This window comes from Crotalus tigris, unplaced genomic scaffold (assembly GCF_016545835.1).
Source record: "Crotalus tigris isolate CLP2741 ecotype Arizona unplaced genomic scaffold, ASM1654583v1 scf7180000020062.1902635, whole genome shotgun sequence".
NCBI classification, from domain to species: Eukaryota; Metazoa; Chordata; class Lepidosauria; order Squamata; family Viperidae; genus Crotalus; species Crotalus tigris.
Genome location: NW_024097841.1, coordinates 473,109 through 492,823, shown reverse-complemented (window position 1 = coordinate 492,823; position 19,715 = coordinate 473,109). Strand labels below are relative to the sequence as shown.

General features: G+C 39.0%; 1 protein-coding gene across 3 annotated transcripts in view; it reads left to right on the top strand.

The window, feature by feature from the left end:
* OPHN1 (oligophrenin 1) overlaps positions 1–19,715 on the top strand; it is a 151,628-nt gene that overhangs the window by 59,783 nt on the left and 72,130 nt on the right. For all 3 annotated transcript variants that reach the window (XR_005559410.1, XM_039365374.1, XM_039365375.1), the window contains exons 3-7: positions 258–319; positions 10,718–10,789; positions 17,020–17,121; positions 18,306–18,416; positions 19,407–19,511. Coding sequence is in view for 2 of the 3 variants with exons in the window: in XM_039365374.1 (XP_039221308.1) it covers positions 258–319; positions 10,718–10,789; positions 17,020–17,121; positions 18,306–18,416; positions 19,407–19,511 (452 nt within the window). In the remaining variant the exon portion in view is untranslated. The remainder of the gene's footprint in view (positions 1–257; positions 320–10,717; positions 10,790–17,019; positions 17,122–18,305; positions 18,417–19,406; positions 19,512–19,715) is intronic.

Below are 19,715 nucleotides of genomic sequence, written 5' to 3'. Positions count from 1 at the left end.
AGGCAACAGACATATCCCATAACCGTCCTCCTCTTCTTATTTTTCCCACAGCAACAATCCTGTGAGGTGGGTTGGGCTGAGAGAGTGACTGGCCCAAAGGCACCCAGCTGGCTTTCATAGCTAAGGCGGGACTTGAACGCACAGCCTCCTGCTTTCTAGTCTGGCGCTTAACCATTATACCAAATGGGCACTCTGTTAATCTCTCAATTCATTAATTCCTCAGTTAATGTTTTCTCATTATTTTCTCTCCTTTTCAGCTGAGTCCTTTAAGGAATTTGCTGAGTTGCTCCAAGAGGTGGAACTTGAGCGGTCCATGATGGTAATAAGGATGTTTCCCTTTCTTCCGTAGTCTGAGGTGGGCTGAGGATTCAGTAGGTCGGGATGCAGCATGACCCAAAGCATGGTTGGCTTGGGCCCAGCATGTTGGGAGCTGTCAATCTTAGCTTATGATTTAATCTACTCTGAAGCTATGCAGTTTTGGTTTATTTGACCAACTATAACCATAACTTAGTAGTTATAACTTAATAGTTAACCTAATAGTTAAAACTAGAATCAAAAATTAAAATAAGCAAGAAAATGGTAAGAGAACAACTATCCAACCTTGACGAATATAAATCACTGGGACCCAACAGATTACATCTCAGAGTTCTGAAGGAGCTGGCAGATGTTATCTCAGAACCACGTCTTTCATAAATCCTGGAGCACCGGGGAAGTACCTGAGGATTGGAAAAGGGCTGATGTGGTTCCCATCTTCATGAAAGGGGGAAAAAAAGACCCAGGAAATTACAGACCAATCAGTTTAACATCAATACCTGGGAAGATCATAGAAAAGATAATCAAAAAACAGATCTGCGAACAACTAGAAAGTTATAACAGAGTTATAACTAGTAGCCAGCATGGGTTTGTTAAAATCAGATCATGCCAAACCAATCTTATTTCATTTTTTTGATAAAGTGACTAAATTAGTAGAGCAGCAAAATGCTGTGGACATAGTATATTTAGACTTCAGTAAGGCATTCAACAAAGTAGATTGCAACCTGCTGCTTAGTAAGCTAGAAAAAGGTGGGATAGACAACTTCACCACCAGATGGATCTGTAGCTGGCTGGCAAACCATACTCAATGAGTAGTCCTCAATGGCACTACATCCACATGGAGAGAAGTAAGCAGTGGGGTATCACAAGGCTGCGTCTTAGGCCCAGTACTCTTCACTATCTTCATAAATGACCTAGGTGGGGGAATAGAAGGGGAACTCAAATTTGCAGATGACACTAAACTGGGCCCTATCCAACAAAATGAGTTTTAATGTGGAGAAAAGCAAAGTTTTATATTTAGGCAGGAACAATCTGTAAAACTACAGATTAGGCGAGACCTGGCTCAAAAACAGCAACTGTGAGAGGGACTTTGGAGTCCTAGTGGATGACCACTAGGTCAGACAACACCAAGCTGGCAGGAATAGCCAACACTCCAGAAGACAGAAGGATCTGGACAGACTTGAACACTGGGCACTAACTAACAAAATGAAATTCAATGGTGAAAAAAGCAAGGTTCTACATTTAGGCAAGAAAAACCATATGCACAGATATAGTGTAGGAGGTACCTTGCTCAATAGTAGTAACTGTGAGAGGGACCTTGGAGTCCTAGTGGACAATCACTTAAATATGAGCCAGCAGTGTGCTGCAGCTACCAAAAAAGCCAACACAATGCTAGGCTGCATTAACAGTGGGATAGAATCAAGATCACGTGAAGTGTTAGTACAGCTTTATAAAGCCTTAGTAAGACTACACCTGGAATACTGCATCCAATTTTGGTCACCACAATATAAAAAAAGATGTTGAGACTCTAGAAAGAGTACAGAGAAGAGCAACAAAGATGATTAGGGGACTGGAGGCTAAAGCATATAAGGAACGGCTGCTGGAATTGGGTATGTTTAGTTTAATGAAGAGAAGGACGAGGGGAACATGATAGCAGTGTTCCAATATCTCAGGGGCTGCCCCAAAGAAGAGGGTGTCAAATTATTTTCCAAGGTGCCTAAAGGCAGGACAAGAAGCAATGGGTGGAAACTAAGCAAGGAGAAAAGCAATCTAGAACTAAGGAGAAACTTCCTGACAGAAGAATTAACCAGTGGAACAACCTGCCTCCAGAAGCAGTGAATGCTCCAACCCTGGAGGTTTTTAAGAAGAGACTGGACAGCCATTTGTCCGATATGGTATAGGGTTTCCTGCCTGAGCAGGGAGTTGGACTAGAAGACCTCCAAGGTCCCTTCCAACTTTACTACTACTACTACTACTACTACTACTACTACTACTACTACTATTATTATTATTATTATTATTATTATTATTATTATTATTATTATTATTATTACCACTTGACTATGAGCCAGCAGTGTGCAGCAGCAGCCAAAAAAACTAATACAGTCCTGGGATGTATAAACAGAGGCATAGAATCAAGATCACACAAGCATTAGTACCGCTTTATAAAGTCCTAGTGAGACCACACCTGGAATACTGTAGCCAATTTAGTCTCCATATCACAAAAAAAGATGTTGAGAATTTGGAAAAAATTCAGAGAAGAGCAACTAAGATGATCAAAGGCTTGGAGACTAAAACATACGAAGAATGGCTGCAGGACTTGGGTTTGGCTAGTCTAAAGAAAAGAAGAAATAGGGGAGACATGATAGCAGTGCTCCAGTATCTGAGGGGCTGCCACAAGGCAGAATGGGTCAGGTTGTTCACCAGAGCACCAGACGGAAGGATGAGAAACAATAGTTGGAAACTGAACAAAGAGAGAAGCAACCTGGAATTAAGGAAAAACTTCCTGACAGTGAGGACAATTAACCAGTGGAATAGCTTGCCCCCATAAGTCGTGAGCGCTCCATCATGGAGATTTTTAAAAAGAGGCTAGACGGTCACTTGTCTGAGATGGTATAGGTTCTCCTGCTTGAGCAGGGGGCTGGACTAGAAAGCCTCCAAGGTCCCTTCCCTATTCTATTCTATTCTATTCTATTCTATTCTATTCTATTCTATTCTATTCTATTCTATTCTATTTTCATGATCCATGTTTGCTGTCTAAACCCAGCCAAATTAAGATTAGCAATAGCTAGAATAATGCTAACCTACTGCCCTTGCAGAATTCCCTGCAGAAAAGAGTCAGTACAGATCTACCCCATTTTAACAAGCTACCTTCTTTCCATGAGTTTTCTGGGATTCTGTGTATTATTGGATTCCTTAATTAAAACGTCTTAATTACTGTGGGTATTTCTTGTGGAGTTTTTAAATCAAACAGTTGCATTTCTGGTGCATGCTAAATATGCTCATTTCCCTTACAAAGCTGTATGTCCCCTTTCTTTCAGGTTTTTCCACTCTTCTTTCACTTCAATTAAAAAAAAAAACCTCCCTTCCAGGGAACCTGATCAGTCCAGGATCTTGCAGGTTCTAAGGAGATGTTTGATACGTTGTAGAGCTCTCGGCAACTGATGTCTCCAAACTGTTGGAGCAGGGAGGTTTCCTGAAAGCACAACATTACATTATACAAACCCTATTGCACCATATCATGATTTCTTTTTTTTTATTATAAGTTTTACAAATTTATTACAATATAAACCCCCACCCCTTCCCCCCTCCCCCACTTTCCAGAACTGATTACAGGGTAACAAATAAACAAACATAATCTAACTAACATAAACCAACTATACTATCAATCAAAACCATAACACACGTTAGCTCCTTCTCAAAACAAATATTAACCAATTAAAACAATAATAATAATATAATTAAAACAATTAATAATTATCTAAAATCTACTCAAAAGCAAGGTAATACTTTTCAGTTTCATATTTCTTTTGAATATAATCAATCCATCTTCTCCAAACCACAATGTATCTTTCTTGTGAATGGTCCTTCAAATAGGCGGAGATTTTTGCCATTTCTGCTAAATTAGACACCTTAAGTATCCATTCTTCCAAAGTAGGCAGTGAGTTTTTCTTCCAATATTGCCCCACCAATAATATTGCAGCTGTTATAAGATTCAACATCAAATTGATTTCTTTAACATCAAAATCTACAATAATACCCAACAAAAATAATTGCAGAGTAAACTTTATCTTTCTCTTAAAAATCTTTTGAATATTTCACCAAATCTTAATCCAAAAAGCTTTAACATCTCTACAGGTCCAGCAGATATGAAAATAAGTTGCATCTAAATTTCCACATCTCCAACATTTGGGCTGTAAATTCGGATACATGCGAGACAACTTTTGGGGATCCAAATGCCGTCTATAAAACATTTTATAAAAATTTTCTCTTAAATTTTGTGCTTGAGTAAATTTTACATTTCTAACCAAATTGTCTCCCATGTATCCAATAAAATTGGATCTTGAATATTTTGAGCCCATTTGACTATACAATCTTTAACTAACTCCGTTTCAGCATCCAATTCTATTAAGGCACTATAAATTCTTTTTATATGAGCTCGACTTTGATCTTTAATCTGTTTTACCAAATTCACATCCTCTAAAGTGATACCAACCTTTTGATCTATACTCTACCTCACTAACAATTGATTATAATAAAACCAAGAATATACAATATTTTCTTGCTTCAACTCGGTTAAGGGCTTTAATTGCCAATGCTGCACAACCAAACTAAGTAATTCCTTGTAAGAAATCTTATCCAAATTTACTCCCGTAGATACTCCCTCTATCACGTGTCCAGGAATCCCCCAAATTGGGATTTCATAATTTAACCTATAATAATATTTCTTCCAGACACGCAACAAGGCACTTCTCAAAATATGGGTTTTAAAAACCTGATCAACTTTTTTATCATAAATTAAATACGCGTGCCATCCATATAATAAATCCCATCCCTCAAGAGCAGTGGTTCTCAACCTTTTTAATGCTGTGACCCCCAACCGGTCGTAAGTCGAGGACTCCCCAACCGGTCGTAAGTCGAGGACTACCCAACTGGTTGTAAGTCGAGGACTACCCAACTAGTCGTAAGTCGAGGACTACCCAACTGGTTGTAAGTCGAGGATTTTCCCTGCCCAGGAGCACCGCACATGCGTGGTGCCGCCCCCTGCACCGGATGAGGCGTAGCTGGCAAGCGGCAGAGACAGAGCAGGCCGACCACCGGCTGGGCCACCAGCTGGCCACCAGCTGGCCCAGCCCAAGGGAGGTAAGGCACCCGCTGGGCCCCATGCGCGCCAGCAACCCTCCCTGTGCCCGTCGGTCTCCCACCTCCCACCCCTGGCCCTCTTTTACTTACATTTTTAGTAGTTGCTCAGCAGGGAGGGGTGGAAACTTCCAGACAGCTTGCAGCACCGTTTGCAGAATGGGACTTTTGGCGGGCTCAGCAGGGCAGAGACAGCCTGGACAATTCCGATTAGTTTTTGAAAGCCAATAGAATTAGACTCTATTCAAGAGAGTCTATTCTATTGGCTTTCAAAAGCCAATAGAATAAAAGGGAGTAGCACAGCTAAGGAAAAGGGGAAAAAATGGCGGACTGCGCTGTTTGGCGACCCCCGTGAAATGGTCGTTCGATCCCAAATGGGGTTGTGACCCACAGGTTGAGAACCGCTGCTCAAGAGAAAGAATATTTTTATTTGTTAAGTTGAGCTACTGCATCATAGTACAATTTTAAATTGGGCGCCTTTAGTCCTCCTCTTTCCCGTGTATCCTGCATAATTTTGAATTTAACTCTCGGCTTTTTCCCTGCCCAAATGAATTTGTTAATCCCCTTTTGCCATTCCTCCAGATTAGCATCTTTTTTCAAAATAGGTATCATCTGAAATAAAAAAAGAAAGTTTGGAAGTATATTCATTTTAACTGCCGAGATTCTCCTCAACAAAGATAATTGTAATTTTTTCCAATCATTTAAGTCCTTTTGCACTTTTACCCATGATGTCTCATAGTTATTTTTATACAATTTAACATTAGAAGCTGTTATACATACTCCTAAATATTTAACCTTTCTCACTATTTCAAAACCTGTTAATTTAACCATAATATCCTTTTCCTTCATAGACATATTTTTCGATAATATTTTAGTATTATTATTTACCTTAAAACCAGAAACCTCTCCGTACTGAATTAAAATTTCAACCAAATCCCTAACCGAATCTGTCGGTTGAGATAATGTCACAACCAAATCATTGGCAAAAGCTCTCAACCTATAATCATTCTTATTTATTTTTATTCCCTTTATACAAGGTGACTCCCGAATTTTGATAAGTAAAATCTCCATTGTTAAAACAAATAACAATGGTGATAAAGGACATCCCTGTCTTGTACCCTTTTCAATTTTAAATGCTTCTGTTAATCCCCCATTAACTATGATTTGTGCAGATTGTTGTTGATATATAGCCTTAAGGGCAGATAAAAATTTATCTCCAAAATTCATTTCCTCTACTACTCTGAATAAGAATTGCCAATCTAATTGATCAAAAGCTTTTTCAGCATCTAAAAAAATCAAAGCCGCGGGAATTTGATTGTTCTTGTCTAAATACTCAATTAGATTAACAATTTGTCTAACATTATATTTCATATATCTTCCAGTTATAAATCCAGATTGATCACTATGAATCAATTGCTTCAAAACTCGCATTAATCTATTTGCCAATATTTTTGAAAAAAATCTTATAATCTGTATTCAAAAGAGATATAGGCCTATAATTTTTGGGCTGGGTCAAATCTTGGTCCTCCTTTGGAACCAATGATATAAAAGCCCTTCTCCATGATGGAGGTACCTCTGCTCCCAACAAAATACTGTTAAAAAGTTCCTTCAATGGTTCTATCATTTCTTCAGATAACATTTTATAGTAAATTGCTGTTAATCCATCTGTACCTGGAGCCTTACCAACTTTTAATTGTTTAATTGCCCAAACAATCTCTTCAGAAGTAATTAAACCATTAATCTCATCTCTTTGATCAATAATAAGTTTAGGAAAATGTGATTCCTGTAAGTATTTTTCTATATCTGAAACTTGTATGCTTTCACTAGCATATAACTTTGAATAAAAATCTAAAAAACTCCTTTTAATCAAATTTTGTTGATAAACTTCTTTACCTTTATAGTTTATTTTCTCTATAATCCTTGATTTCTGTTTCTTTCGTAGTTGGTAAGCCAACCACCTACCAGGTTTGTTTGCATTGCAAAATATATTATGTTTCATATACCTCAAATTAATTGCAATCTGATCAGCTATTAACATATTAAATTGCTCCTTAAGCAAGATAATAGAAGCCTTTAAATTATTGTCCAATGGATTTCATGTAAGAGCCTTTTCCTTAGATTTAATCTCTACTTCCAACTCTTTATGTTTCTGCATCCGTTTGCGTCTATGTGCATTATTCATATGAATCAAGACCCCTCTCATATATGCTTTACTGGCATCCCATACCATTGGCATCGAAGTACCCTTATGCATATTCAAAAGAAAAAATCCCTTTAAATCAGTGGTTCTCAACCTTTTTAATGCCGCGACTCCCAACCGGTTGTAAGTCGAGGACTACTCAACTGGTGCAGCACTGTTTGCAGAATGGGACTTTTGGCAGGCTCAGCAGGGCAGAGACAGCCTGGACAATTCCTACTGGCTTTTGAAAGCCAATAGAATTAGACTCTATTCTATTGGCTTTCAAAAGCCAAAAGAATAAAAGGGAGTAGCACAGCTAAGGAAAAAGAGAAAAAAATGGCGGACTGCGTTGTTTGGCGACCCCCATGAAATGGTCGTTCAACCCCAAATGGGGTCCCGACCCACAGTTTGAGAACCACTGCTTTAAATAATCTCTACATCTCTGTACATTCCCCTCATATCTAAATAAATTTTCATTCAATCTCCAAGTCCTTCTATTCCCATCTCCAGTAGATAACTCCATCCATACAGGACTATGGTCTAACAATATTCTGGGGACTATCTTAGCATTCTTCACCCTAGAAAAAAGATCATTAGTAATTTAAAAAAAGTCAATTCTGGAGTACGACTGATGCCTGTCCGAAAAAAAGGTAAAATCTCTTTCTTCCATATTTCGTTCATGCCAAATGTCTCTAAGTTCCAAATCATCCTTTAAATAAATAAAAAAAACTTTAGGTAAATTTGCATGATTAGGAGATTTAAAAGAACCCTTCTTGTCTTTGCTTGAATCTAAAATACCATTCCAATCTCCCATCATAATTACTGATTTGTAATCCAATTGAATTATTTTCTGATGTATCAATTTATAAAAATATTTTTGTTGCTGATTAGGAGCATATAGTCCAATGACAAGACTTCTCTTGGCATTTAATAATAATTTAATAATAACATATCTTCCTTGTGGATCAGAATCAATTAACTTCGGTGATAAGTCTTTCCTCACATAAATGACTACTCCTGCTTTTTTCTTCGGAGCAGAGGCTGTAAAGTGTATTCCCAGCCGGGAATTAATCAAATATTTTTCATCCTTTAAAGCAATATGAGTCTCTTCCAAACATATAACATCATTCTTATGTTGTTTCAAGTAGTAAAATACTTTCTTTTCTGTGGTGAATTCAAGCCATTAACATTCCATGTCAGGAACTTTGCCATCTCTAGTGGCTTGAAGCCTTTGGAACACTGCATCTAAATCTGCAGTTGATGACCTCTTCGGTCTTGTTCCTCCCACTGGCTCAGAGGTAGCCACCTGTAATTGTAATTACAATTGTAATTCCAGCATCTACCTTTTGTTGTTCTTTTTCTCTACGTTTATGGGCTGCACGAGTCTTCTCTGTTCCCTTGGATCTTCTCTTATCTCCAAACACTGCTGCATAGATTCAACCAACAACTCTTCTCCTACTAATGGCATTGATCCTGCATCCAACTGTCCTTCAGACTTACTTTCATTTCTTCTAGATCTTGGAGATGGTGGTGCACCTGCCTTCAGAACAGAAACATAAAAATCTCTTGCTTTTAAAATTGTATTAAGTCTATAATGTGTTCCAACATAATTCACCACTATGCCAACAGGTACATCCCATCTAAATTGAATCTGTCGTTTCTTAAGCTCCTCAGCCAAAAAAGCAAAGTCCTTTCTTCTTCTAAGAATTTTTGGAGGTATTTCTTTTAAAATTATAACATCTTGAGCTGCAATTTGAAATCTTTGCTTATAAAAAGCCTGTATAATTTCATTACGAAGTGATCTCCTGGAAAAATAAATGACCACATCTCTTGGTAAATTTCTCTGCTTCGCAATCCATGAATTAACTCTAAAGGTTTTTTCTATATCTCTCAGCATTTCTTCAAATCCACATCCCAAAATGGATGCTAATTCTGCTGCAGTCTCTTCTTTCAAATTCTCTTGCACATTCTCCTTCAACCCTCTTATTCTCAAAGCAAACTCCATATCTCTGTATTGTGACATTATAATTTCATTCTGTGCTGCATCCACATTATTTTCAACTCTTTCAACTCTTCCTTCTAATCTTTCAACATTTCCAACCACCTCATCCACCCTATCATCCAGGCGTTCTATGTGGGCCGCAAGCCCCTGAAGAGCCAGCACAATATCTTCCCTCATCTGATGATTTTTCTGCTCCAAAAGTTCTGCTGTCTCCAACTTAATCTTTTGCACAGTTTTCTCCAAAGCATCCTGTACAACATTCTCTACAACATTCTGTATATCTTTAAGTGTGAGTACTTGAGATGGGGGAGAGGGTGGAGGAGACTTAAGCTTAGGTTGCTGTATAGTCTGTGTTACTGGAGAGGGAATTGAAACTTTAGAAAGAGAAGAAATTCCATGGCGTTTTGAAGCCATTTTAAAAAACAAGAGATGAGAAAAAAAAGAAGAAAAAAAAGAAAAAAACCACTTCTTATAACAAAATAAAATAAAGGGGTAATAAAAACAACTCCCCTTACTCAAAAAAGAGAAAAACTCTTTAACTAAGCAAAGTCTGTTACATTATTGAAACTTTGTTGCCAAGTAAAAGTCCTCAAACAAAGAAACAGGATTCCTCCGCCATTTTTCCTTTCACTCCAATCGTTAAAATAATAGTTGGAGAAGACAATATTTCTTTCTTGAGTTAAAGTTAAAATTCAGCACAGTTCTGATCCTCCTGAACAACTCTGTCTGCTTTAAATTTTACTTACAGTTCTTCTTATGTAGCAGATGTGGAAGCAGCGTCTAGCTTCGTTCTCCGCTGGAGAACAAAGGCATCTTGATATGCGGAGTTATTCCAGACTCCAAAGGAGCTCTCACCTTTCGTCTCCCCAAAAATAATCTCTGGGAGACTAGAGGAGCTCGACTTCTATCCGGGAAAAAACTCACCTTCTTTCCTTTGCCCGGGAAGAAAGTTCCAAGCCACAAAACAGCTGATAGTCGCTGTCTTGCTGGCTCTTACACAATCCCGAGATGGGCGGCTAAAAAAAAAGCCGCCATTGACGCGGCAAATGCCACCGGAAGTCCACCATATCATGATTTCTGTTATGCCTTTCAATGATTAGCTTTTAATTATGGTTTCTTGAAAAGGCCAATGTGATTGGTCTCACATTACACACTAATCCAGAAGAAGACTTAGTTTTATGTGAGAACCTGGCCAAACTGTGCTCATGTGAACTCATGTCAGAGCCCTAAGGTCCTTCTTAGCTCTGCAGACTCTCAAATGAGTTACTACAAAATTAGTTCTGGAGCACAGCTGAAGACCAAATCATGCAAATTTAAAGGGTTCAGTGTTGCCTATTTATTATTTCGCTACATTTTCCCCACAGGTGCAAAATGCCAGTAATTTGTTGATCAAGCCTCTGGAAAAATTCCGTAAGGAGCAAATTGGATTCACCAAAGTAAGTTTTGGGTCTTTTGCCCCCATTTTACTTATAGCATAACTGTATTAAGATGGGGCTGATGTGATTCTTTTGTGTGATTCTCAATACTCATTCAAAATATCTCTAGCCAGTTCCTAAAAAGAAATAAATTGCAGAGCAGTGTCTTGGATAGCTACATTTATTAATAGTTATGTATTTTTATAATTTTAAAAATTATGATGATGTTATAACTTTGCTCTTTCTATATTGTGAGAATATGCAGATCCTGTGCGAAGACTGTGAATATTGTAAAAATAGCTGAATAAGTGCTAATATCTTTGCATTTGCCTTCTGGGAAGTCACAGAACTAACCCTCACATTTGGTTATTTGTTAAATGCCACTTCTTACTTTGTTGAGAGTGAGTTTCTCATTTTAAGGAGCTCCTTGGAGGTGAGGGATCTTTTCCACTTTCAGCCTCTCCGTTTGGGCCAGCTTGACCCACGGACACTTGCAGAGGCGGATCCCCTTCCTAGAACCCAGACAAGCAGCTCAGCTTTGCTGGATTTCGGGGTGAGAAAGAAGTACAAAGGCCTCCTTCTCTCTCTTGGGGTACCTTATTGTTTATTCCTTTTTAGTTTGGGGGCAAGGCAGAGTGGCATGGCATGACTCCTGCAATGTCTAGAAAAACAGGAGATGGTGATGGAAAGGGGCAGCAGCAGTCTGTAAATAGGCGGACGGGGGAGATGACGGAAAGGGGGGAATGAAGCAAAACTTAGTTCCAAGAATTTGCAGTCCAGAAAATTCCTTTTTTTTTTTTTTACCAGAATTAAACATGGCCATAAATAAGACCTTCTTGTGAACATTTTACAAATGACATTTTAAAAATTATTGATAGTTCCATTCTTGGTGCAGCAAAATGCTTTCCAAAGGTCCATAATAATTAATTGACCTGGATGTGGTGGAACTCCTAGTGGTTTCTCAAAGTTTCTCCCTCTTTCATTGCTACTCAGAACACTGCTCGATTTTGGAAGAAAATAAATGTGGGAACGGTCTGGCTAAAGAATGGCTTTAAGGGGGTGTTCCATTTAAAATGAATTCTACATCTCTCTCCCTGAAGAACATCTATTTGGGTTAAATCAAACCCAGACATACTTTTTACTAAAAATAATTGTGATTGAATCTCCCCAGTGTGTGAAAAAATTGTGATGGAGGTAAGTAAAATAACCTTCCTGGTTAATAATTCCTCTGGCTGACCCCGGCACATGCTGGATGCCCCCTTTTCTGAACCGATTTCTCCCTACTTTATGGCTCTGGCTCCATTCCTTTGGGGTTTTTTTTGGGGGGGGGAGATTTTCTATATAAGGCTCCCTTTTTAGTAGGACAGTCCTTGGCGTTGAAGGCAGCCTACTCCTCTTGTGGTCCAACGCTTGGGGAGGGGGTGGTTAGCTCAGCAGCTTCCTGTGGTCAGCTGGCGTGGGTGATTCACGAATGCTGCATTTTTAAAAAGAGGATCTGATTTGCAGAATTTATCTATTTAGTCATATGGCATAGAGGTTAAAATGCCCAGGTTAAGAATGTCAGGCTTAAGAACAACCTCTAGATGCAATTGGCATTTTCCTTCCTTGAGCCAACAAACTGCTGAAAAATGCTTTCAGCCGTGCATTTTTAATATTCAGCTGGTTTTCATCAGTTTCGTTCAAGGAAAGGCAACCAGAGCAATAGGTAGCCCACTTACAAATACAAGTTCCACCTAAAGTCCAAATTCGGGCTAAAGGCAGAGTTAGGAATGGAACTCATGCTGAAGCATAGGCCGGCCTCTACGCCCCTCCACCACCAGCCCCAGAGGTTTGGCTCGTGGCCGAAAGGTCGAGAAAAAGTGAAGAACATCTGTGTTTGTTCCCTTCTAAACTTGTGAATCAGCGTCATGGGTATCGTTATAGTGTTCTTCCTATAGGGACTCCTGATAGTTATTCAAAAAATGTGAAGAAGTCTGGTAGCATCTTTTCTGACTAACAAAAGTCATAAGCTTTTGTGAGCAATAGCTCATGTCATCAGAGGTATCGTTGGCAATATTGTTTTAAATTCAGGGTCAGTCTGAGGAAATGCACTCACAAAAGCTTTTAATAAAACATTTTGGCGTGAACAGATGAACAGACTCCTGATTCTTGGCTACCACGGACTAGTACGGCTCTCTCCTGATTCATAATATTTCTTTTAAGCAAATACTGAGGTAGAGCAGTTATCTGCTTCCTTTTATCAGATTAAAACCTAGATATTCTTTAGATAGCAAAATTCATCCCTGGGATTTATTTTTAATAAATAGCTTTATCAGATAGCTGCTTGTGAAATGAAAATATAATGATATATTACGCATATTTGCTATGTGATTATGGCAAGCATAACCTGTAGCAGAAAAAGTATTTTATTTCAAGGAGTGATGAGAAACCTCTGGGCCATTTTGGGACACCAACAGAGTTTTGATCACGAGAGTTATATGTGTGATAATGACACTCATTTTTCTTTGGAGAAACTTTTACTCTGAAAATTGGTGGTAAATTGCAAAGTTTGTACCAAAGCTGAGATCATGACTTTACATCAGCTGTGTCTATGCCTTTTTATTTGATGGAATCCATGTCAGAATTAAAACATGTACAGTGAGGGAAAAATTATTTGATCCCTGTTGATTTTGTACATTTGCCCACTGACAAAAAATGATCAGTCTATCATTTTAATGGTAGGTTTATTGTAACAGAGAGAGACAGAATAACAACAAAAATATCCAGAAAAATGCATTTCAAAAAAGTTATCAGTTGATTTGCATTTTAATGAGTGAAAGAAGTATTTGACCCCTTTGCAAAACATGACTTAGTACTTGGTGGCAAAACCCTTGTTGGCAATCACAGAGGTCAGATGTTGCTTGTAGTTGGCCACCAGGTTTGCACACATCCCCAGAGGATTTTGTCCCACTCCTCTTTGCAGATCCTCTCCAAGTCATGAAGGTTTTGAGGCTGACATGTGGCAACTCGAACCTGCAGCTCTCTCCACAGATTTTCTATGGGATTAAGGTTTGGAGACTGGCTAGGCCACTCCAGGACCTTAATGTGCTCTTCTTGAGCCACTCCTTTGTTGACTTGGCCGTGTGTTGTGGGTCATTGTCATGCTGGAATACCCATCCGTGATGTATTTTCAATGCCCTGGCTGAGGGAAGGAGGTTCTCACCCAAGATTTGACGGTACATGGCCCCATCCATCATCCTGTTGATATGGTGAGGTTGTCCTATCCCCGTAGCAGAAAAACATCCTCAAAGCATAATGTTTCCACTTCCATGTTTGACGGTGAGGATGATATTCTTGGAGTCACAGGCAGCATTCCTCCTCCTCCAAACACAGTGAGTTGAGTTGATGCCAAAGATTTTGATCTCATCTGACCACAACACTTTCACCCAGGTCTCCTCTGAATCATTCAGACATTCACTGACAAACTTCAGATGGGCCTGTATATGTGCTTTCTTGAGCAGAGGGACCTTGCAGGCGCTGCAGGATTTCAGTCCTTCATGGCGTAGTGTGTTACAGTTGTTTTCTTGGTGACTATGGTCCCAGCTGCCTTGAGACCATTGACAAGATCCTCCTGTGTAGTTCTGGCTGATTCCTCATCATTCTCATGATCATTGAAACTCCACGAGGTGAGATCTTGCATGGAGCCCCAGACTGAGGGAGGTTGACAGTTATTTTGTGTTTCTTCCATTTGCGAATAATCGTTGTCACCTTCTCACCAAGCTTCTTGGCAATAGTCTTGTAGCCCATTCCAGTCTTGTGTAGGTCTTGTGCCTGACATCCTTGATCTCGACCATGGTGGAGAATTTGGAATCTAATTGATTGATTGCTTCTGTGGACAGGTGTCTTTTATACAGGTAACAAACTGAGATTAGGAGCACTCCCTTTAAAAGGGTGCCCCTAATCTCAGCTCATTACCTGTATAAAAGACACCTGGGAGCTAGAAATCTTGCTGATTGATAGGGGATCAAATATTTATTTCACTCATTAAAATGCAAATCAATTGATACCTTTTTTGAAATGCATTTTTCTGGATTTTTTTGTTATTCTGTCTCTCACTGTTACAATAAATCATTAAAATTATCGATTGATCATTTCTTTGTCAGTGGGCAAACATATAAAATCAGCAGGGGATCAAATAATTTTTTTCCTCACTGTAATGTATTTTTATTAAAATCTCAAAAATACTTTTCAAGAGGATATTTCTGGAATATTTCAAGCATGGACTTAAGAAATAAATTCTGAAAAGTCCCATCAGTGGATTTATGACCTTAAAAATGGTAAAATGGTGTCTACAGATTTAAGATTCAGGTTGATTCATCAAAAAAATATATTTAGGGTGGATTGGAGTCCATGAAGAATGTATTTGAAAGTATAGATATCAGATTTTCTATGCTGGAGATATAAAAAATGGCAGGTTCCTTGACCCACTTGAATATGGTTATATGATCAGTTGGCATCTTTTTGGGATAGCATATTCATGTATAGAAGCAGATTTGTAGGAAAATCTTTATGTTAACATAATGTTATATACCAAAGCTTTGGAATTTGATTGTTTATCAGGATTTACGGTTGTATTGATCATAGGGATGGCAAGAAGGATCATACTGAGAAATTGGTAATTTGATATTCCAGATGTCACGGAATGGTTATTGGAAATGTGTAATGGATCTGTTGTCAACGCTGCTAACATCAGATGTTCTTGCTTTGACAACAGATGGAAATGTAGCCATCTTTTCTCTTTTGCTTTTAGAGTTAGATGATGCTGGGAGGGGGGATGTGGATGAGAGTCCGATTAATCATAACAATAATAACTCAGCTGTGGGAATCAAGGTTATTGTGCCCAGAGCTGATAAAGATTTGACGAGCTGGATTGCTGGGGAGAAAGCCCATGTTTCAAGCTAATTGGGATATGTGATTTATGACTATTAATTGGAGGAAGGAATTGTGCTTTGCTACTTTGTGCAGAGGGGAGAATTCAGTTTTTGGCTTTAACTATGTCAGTGGTTCTCAACCTTTTTAATGCCGTGACCCCCAACCGGTCGTAAGTCGAGGACTACTCAACCGGTCGTAAGTCGAGGACTACTCAACTGGTGCAGCACCGTTTGCAGAATGGGACTTTTGGCGGGCTCAGCAGGGCAGAGACAGCCTGGACAATTCCTATTGGCTTTTGAAAGCCAATAGAATTAGACTCTATTCAAGAGAGTCTATTCTATTGGCTTTCAAAAGCCAATAGAATAAAAGGGAGTAGCACAGCTAAGGAAGAGGGGGAAAAAATGGCGGACTGCGATGTTTGGCAACCCCAAATGGGGTCCCGACCCACAGGTTGAGAACCACTGAACTATGTAGTGCTGATGCTTTGTTTCTCGAATAAAAGATTCTTTAAGATAAACAATGCCTCAAAGTTCTTTTGAAGAGTTTAATCAGTCAGAACCATGACATCTGTTTTGGAAAAGGCAGTATTTTGTACAGTTATATTATTTGTTACTATGGCAGAAAGGTAATGAAATCTTAGAATAATATTCTGTTCATTCACAGTAGCGAATTCATTAGTAAGTGTTGTTTACCAGTCTTCTGCTTCCTAGGCCACAACTGTAACCACTATACCAAACTGGGTCTTATATCGTAATCTGTAAAGTCTATAAACTATAGTTTTAATAATAATAGAAATTACAATTCATATAGTAAATTCTAAGGGTTTAAGAGTTCGTTTGTGGTTAATAATCTGTATAATTTTGTTATTAATCTGCTATTCTATCATTTTAATTCTTATTCCTGGACTGAATGCAATTTAACGTTTTGCACTGGGTCTCTGTTAAAGATAAATTGTTTTTTGGCACAGCAGAATAAACAAAGGTGAGATACAGAAGATGGGCATTCAGCTCAGAGGTGATCATGAACATTCTGGGCAAATCCTAGGAAAAATTAATCTGAGAATCCTCCATTCACAGCGCTCATTAGTTAAGTTCAAGCATAGTTGTAAGTGTGTGTGTGTAAACCAAAACCCTGTTATACTTTGTGTCTGAGGAAGCATCCCCCAACCAGAAATGGGATTATATGAAAATAATATTAGCAAAGTCCTTGAGCAAAATCAGAACAATCTTCCTTCCTCTCTGGACATCTAAGTTTTAACGGGTCAAATGAATTCTGCTTTTGGCTCTTCATTTGTGCTCAGTGGATCCCAGCAGAAACTTGTCCAAATTCTCTCTCCGTAGGAAAGGAAGAAAAAGTTTGAGAAGGATGGGGAGAAGTTTTACTCCATGTTGGACCGCCACTTGCATTTATCTTCCAAGAAAAAGGAATCTCAACTGCAAGAGGTAAAGGGCAGACTGATGGTTGGGTGGGTGGTTAGAGAACTTTGTTTGAGAGAAAGGCATCTTCATGTAGCTGCTGTGATTTATTTATGTCCTACCATTTCTTCAGGAAATATAGACACTGGCATCGCTCTGCATTATTCCTGTGGTTCTTGTTCCTTTTCTGCCTGCCAGCAAGTTTTTCCCCACCCCAGAGTTCTCCCATCAGTGGATCAGGTCCACTGACTTTGCTGCCTCACACTACCCACCCCGCCAGGCAAACGGATTAGCATTCAGGTTATCAATCAAGGCTTGACAGTTATCTGTTTGAACTGATATACCAGGCCATAATCCTACAGCTATTGCACCAATTACATCTGCTTATTTCAACACTTCTCTGGCAAACAAAAACATTCTGGGCTTTTTATCATTAATGGCAGGCCAAAAACGAACAGGAGCCATCTCTGCAACAACTTTGTCAGTTAAATTGGTCTGAGAAAGCAGTGGCTGGACCTAAGTCAGCCAGTGAGTTTTGTTGGCTAAGAGTGGACTAAGCTTGGATTTTGCTAGTCTTAGCCCAGCACCTCCCACCTGGCCTGGCTTCCACATCCATGAGCAATGCCAAGAGCTGGACCCAATTTGTAAATGAGTTTGGAGAGCCAGTTTGGTCTGGCGGTTAAGGCTCCAGGCTAGAAAGCGGGAAGTGGTGAATTCAAATCCCACCTTAGCCATGAAAGCCAGCTGGATGACCTTAGACCTGTCACTCTCTCAACCCAACCCACCTCCCAGGGTTGTTGTGGGGAAAATAGGAGGAAGATGTGTCGGATATGTTCGCTGCCTTGAGTTTTTTGTAAATGTAATAAAAGTGGAATATAAATAAAAATTCACAAACTGGCAAAATTGTGTGTTCAGTAATAGAGAAAATTAGTTGAGCTTTTTATTTACTTTCCCCCTATTTGTTATGTAAAAATTGTTGATTTCTGTTGCTTCAATTTGTATGCTTTTCAAATAGGAATTCTGGCTAGTATAGCTAATACAGTTTGTTCTTGGGAAACAATTCAAAAACACACGGTGTTTTCTGTTCTGGGATACATTCCTCTCTCTTTCTACTTTTACAAATAGTGTTCAGCTGCTCATGGATTTATAGCTCCCTTAAATGCAGCAGAAGGATTGTGTAGGATTTCTTTTCTTTCTTTTTTTCTGTTTAGGCTGATTTGCTGGTTGATAAAGAGCGACACATTTTTTTTGAATCTTCCCTGGAATACGTGTATCAAATCCAAGAAGTGCAGGAGAGCAAGAAATTCAATATTGTGGAGCCTGTAAGTCTGGTCCCAGTTTAAAGAGATTCTTTAATTCACAGACTGGCTGCTAAGGGCAGTCCTTGACTTAGGACTGTAATGGAGTCTGCCAGTTATGGCCATAAGTTGTGGCAGTTGTAAAGCAGGTCAACACGTGACCGACTAGATTTCACAACCTTTTTAAAGTTGTGTCAGAACTTCAGAACTGGGTAGATAAGTACCTTTTGGGCGGTCATTAAGTGGCTGTTCATAAGTTGAAGACTGCCTGTACTCTTCGTTGTAAGCCTTTACAATTATCTGTTTCAGAAATGCTTTTATTCTTAAAGAGAAAGGAAAGAAAAGGTGAAAAAAGTAAATAAAAATTTTCAGGAAGGTGAAATCGGTCCTCAGTAGTCTTTTGCATTTTCTTTTTCTTTTATTTTGCTGTAAGTGGAACTCTTGGTTGTAAAGTGATCAAAAGCAGGAAACTGAAATGTGCACATGTTTTACACAGAAATAAATAGTTACATCCCATTTAGTAATGGTAGAAAATTGGCTCAGTTCCATTCTTTATAAACTTTATAAGCTTAAGTCTGCATAAAAATTGGTTATCTGTGCCAGCTATTTCCCAAAGTGGCAAAAGAGGGCTCAAAAGACATACCTACCAACACTGTTATAGTCAAACGTTGACTTAGAGAAAATATATAATACATTATGCAGAATTAAGGGCAAAAACCTATTTCACACAATTGTAGATGCACAAAGGTTGAGGCCTTGTTAAGGGAGAGTAGGTGAACTTGTGTTTCCTGATCAAGTGTGAATGTGATCAGAATCTCTCCATTGTCAGGCACCCGGGATGTGATCTGTGACGACAATCAGCCCTGCTTGGCCAATGTTGAAATCAGTTCTAATTTGTTGCAAAGTCGTTTGGCAGCATGTTCCTCCTCCAGAGGCCCAGTGCCATTTTTGGCGTGGTCCATGGCTTTTGCCTGTACAATTTTTAAAATATTCTTATCATTCTTCCGTGCACAGGTATTGGCTTTTCTTCATAGCCTCTTCACTTACAACAACCTGACTGTGGAGCTCACACAAGATTTCCTTCCGTACAAGCAACAGCTTCAGCTCAGTTTGCAAAATGTAAGTGAATTTCCAATATTCCCAGTGTCTTCCCACTTCTTTTTAATTGGAGAAGCAGCATTTCTTAGTGACACTCTTATTCTCGCCACTGACTTTTAGGCTGGACCTGCAAGTTTTAACTCACTTATTTTAAAATACAAGGAATCGGCTATGTTTAGAGAGCACCTGGTCCTGTTTTCAACCTTTTTTTAACCCGAGACGGGA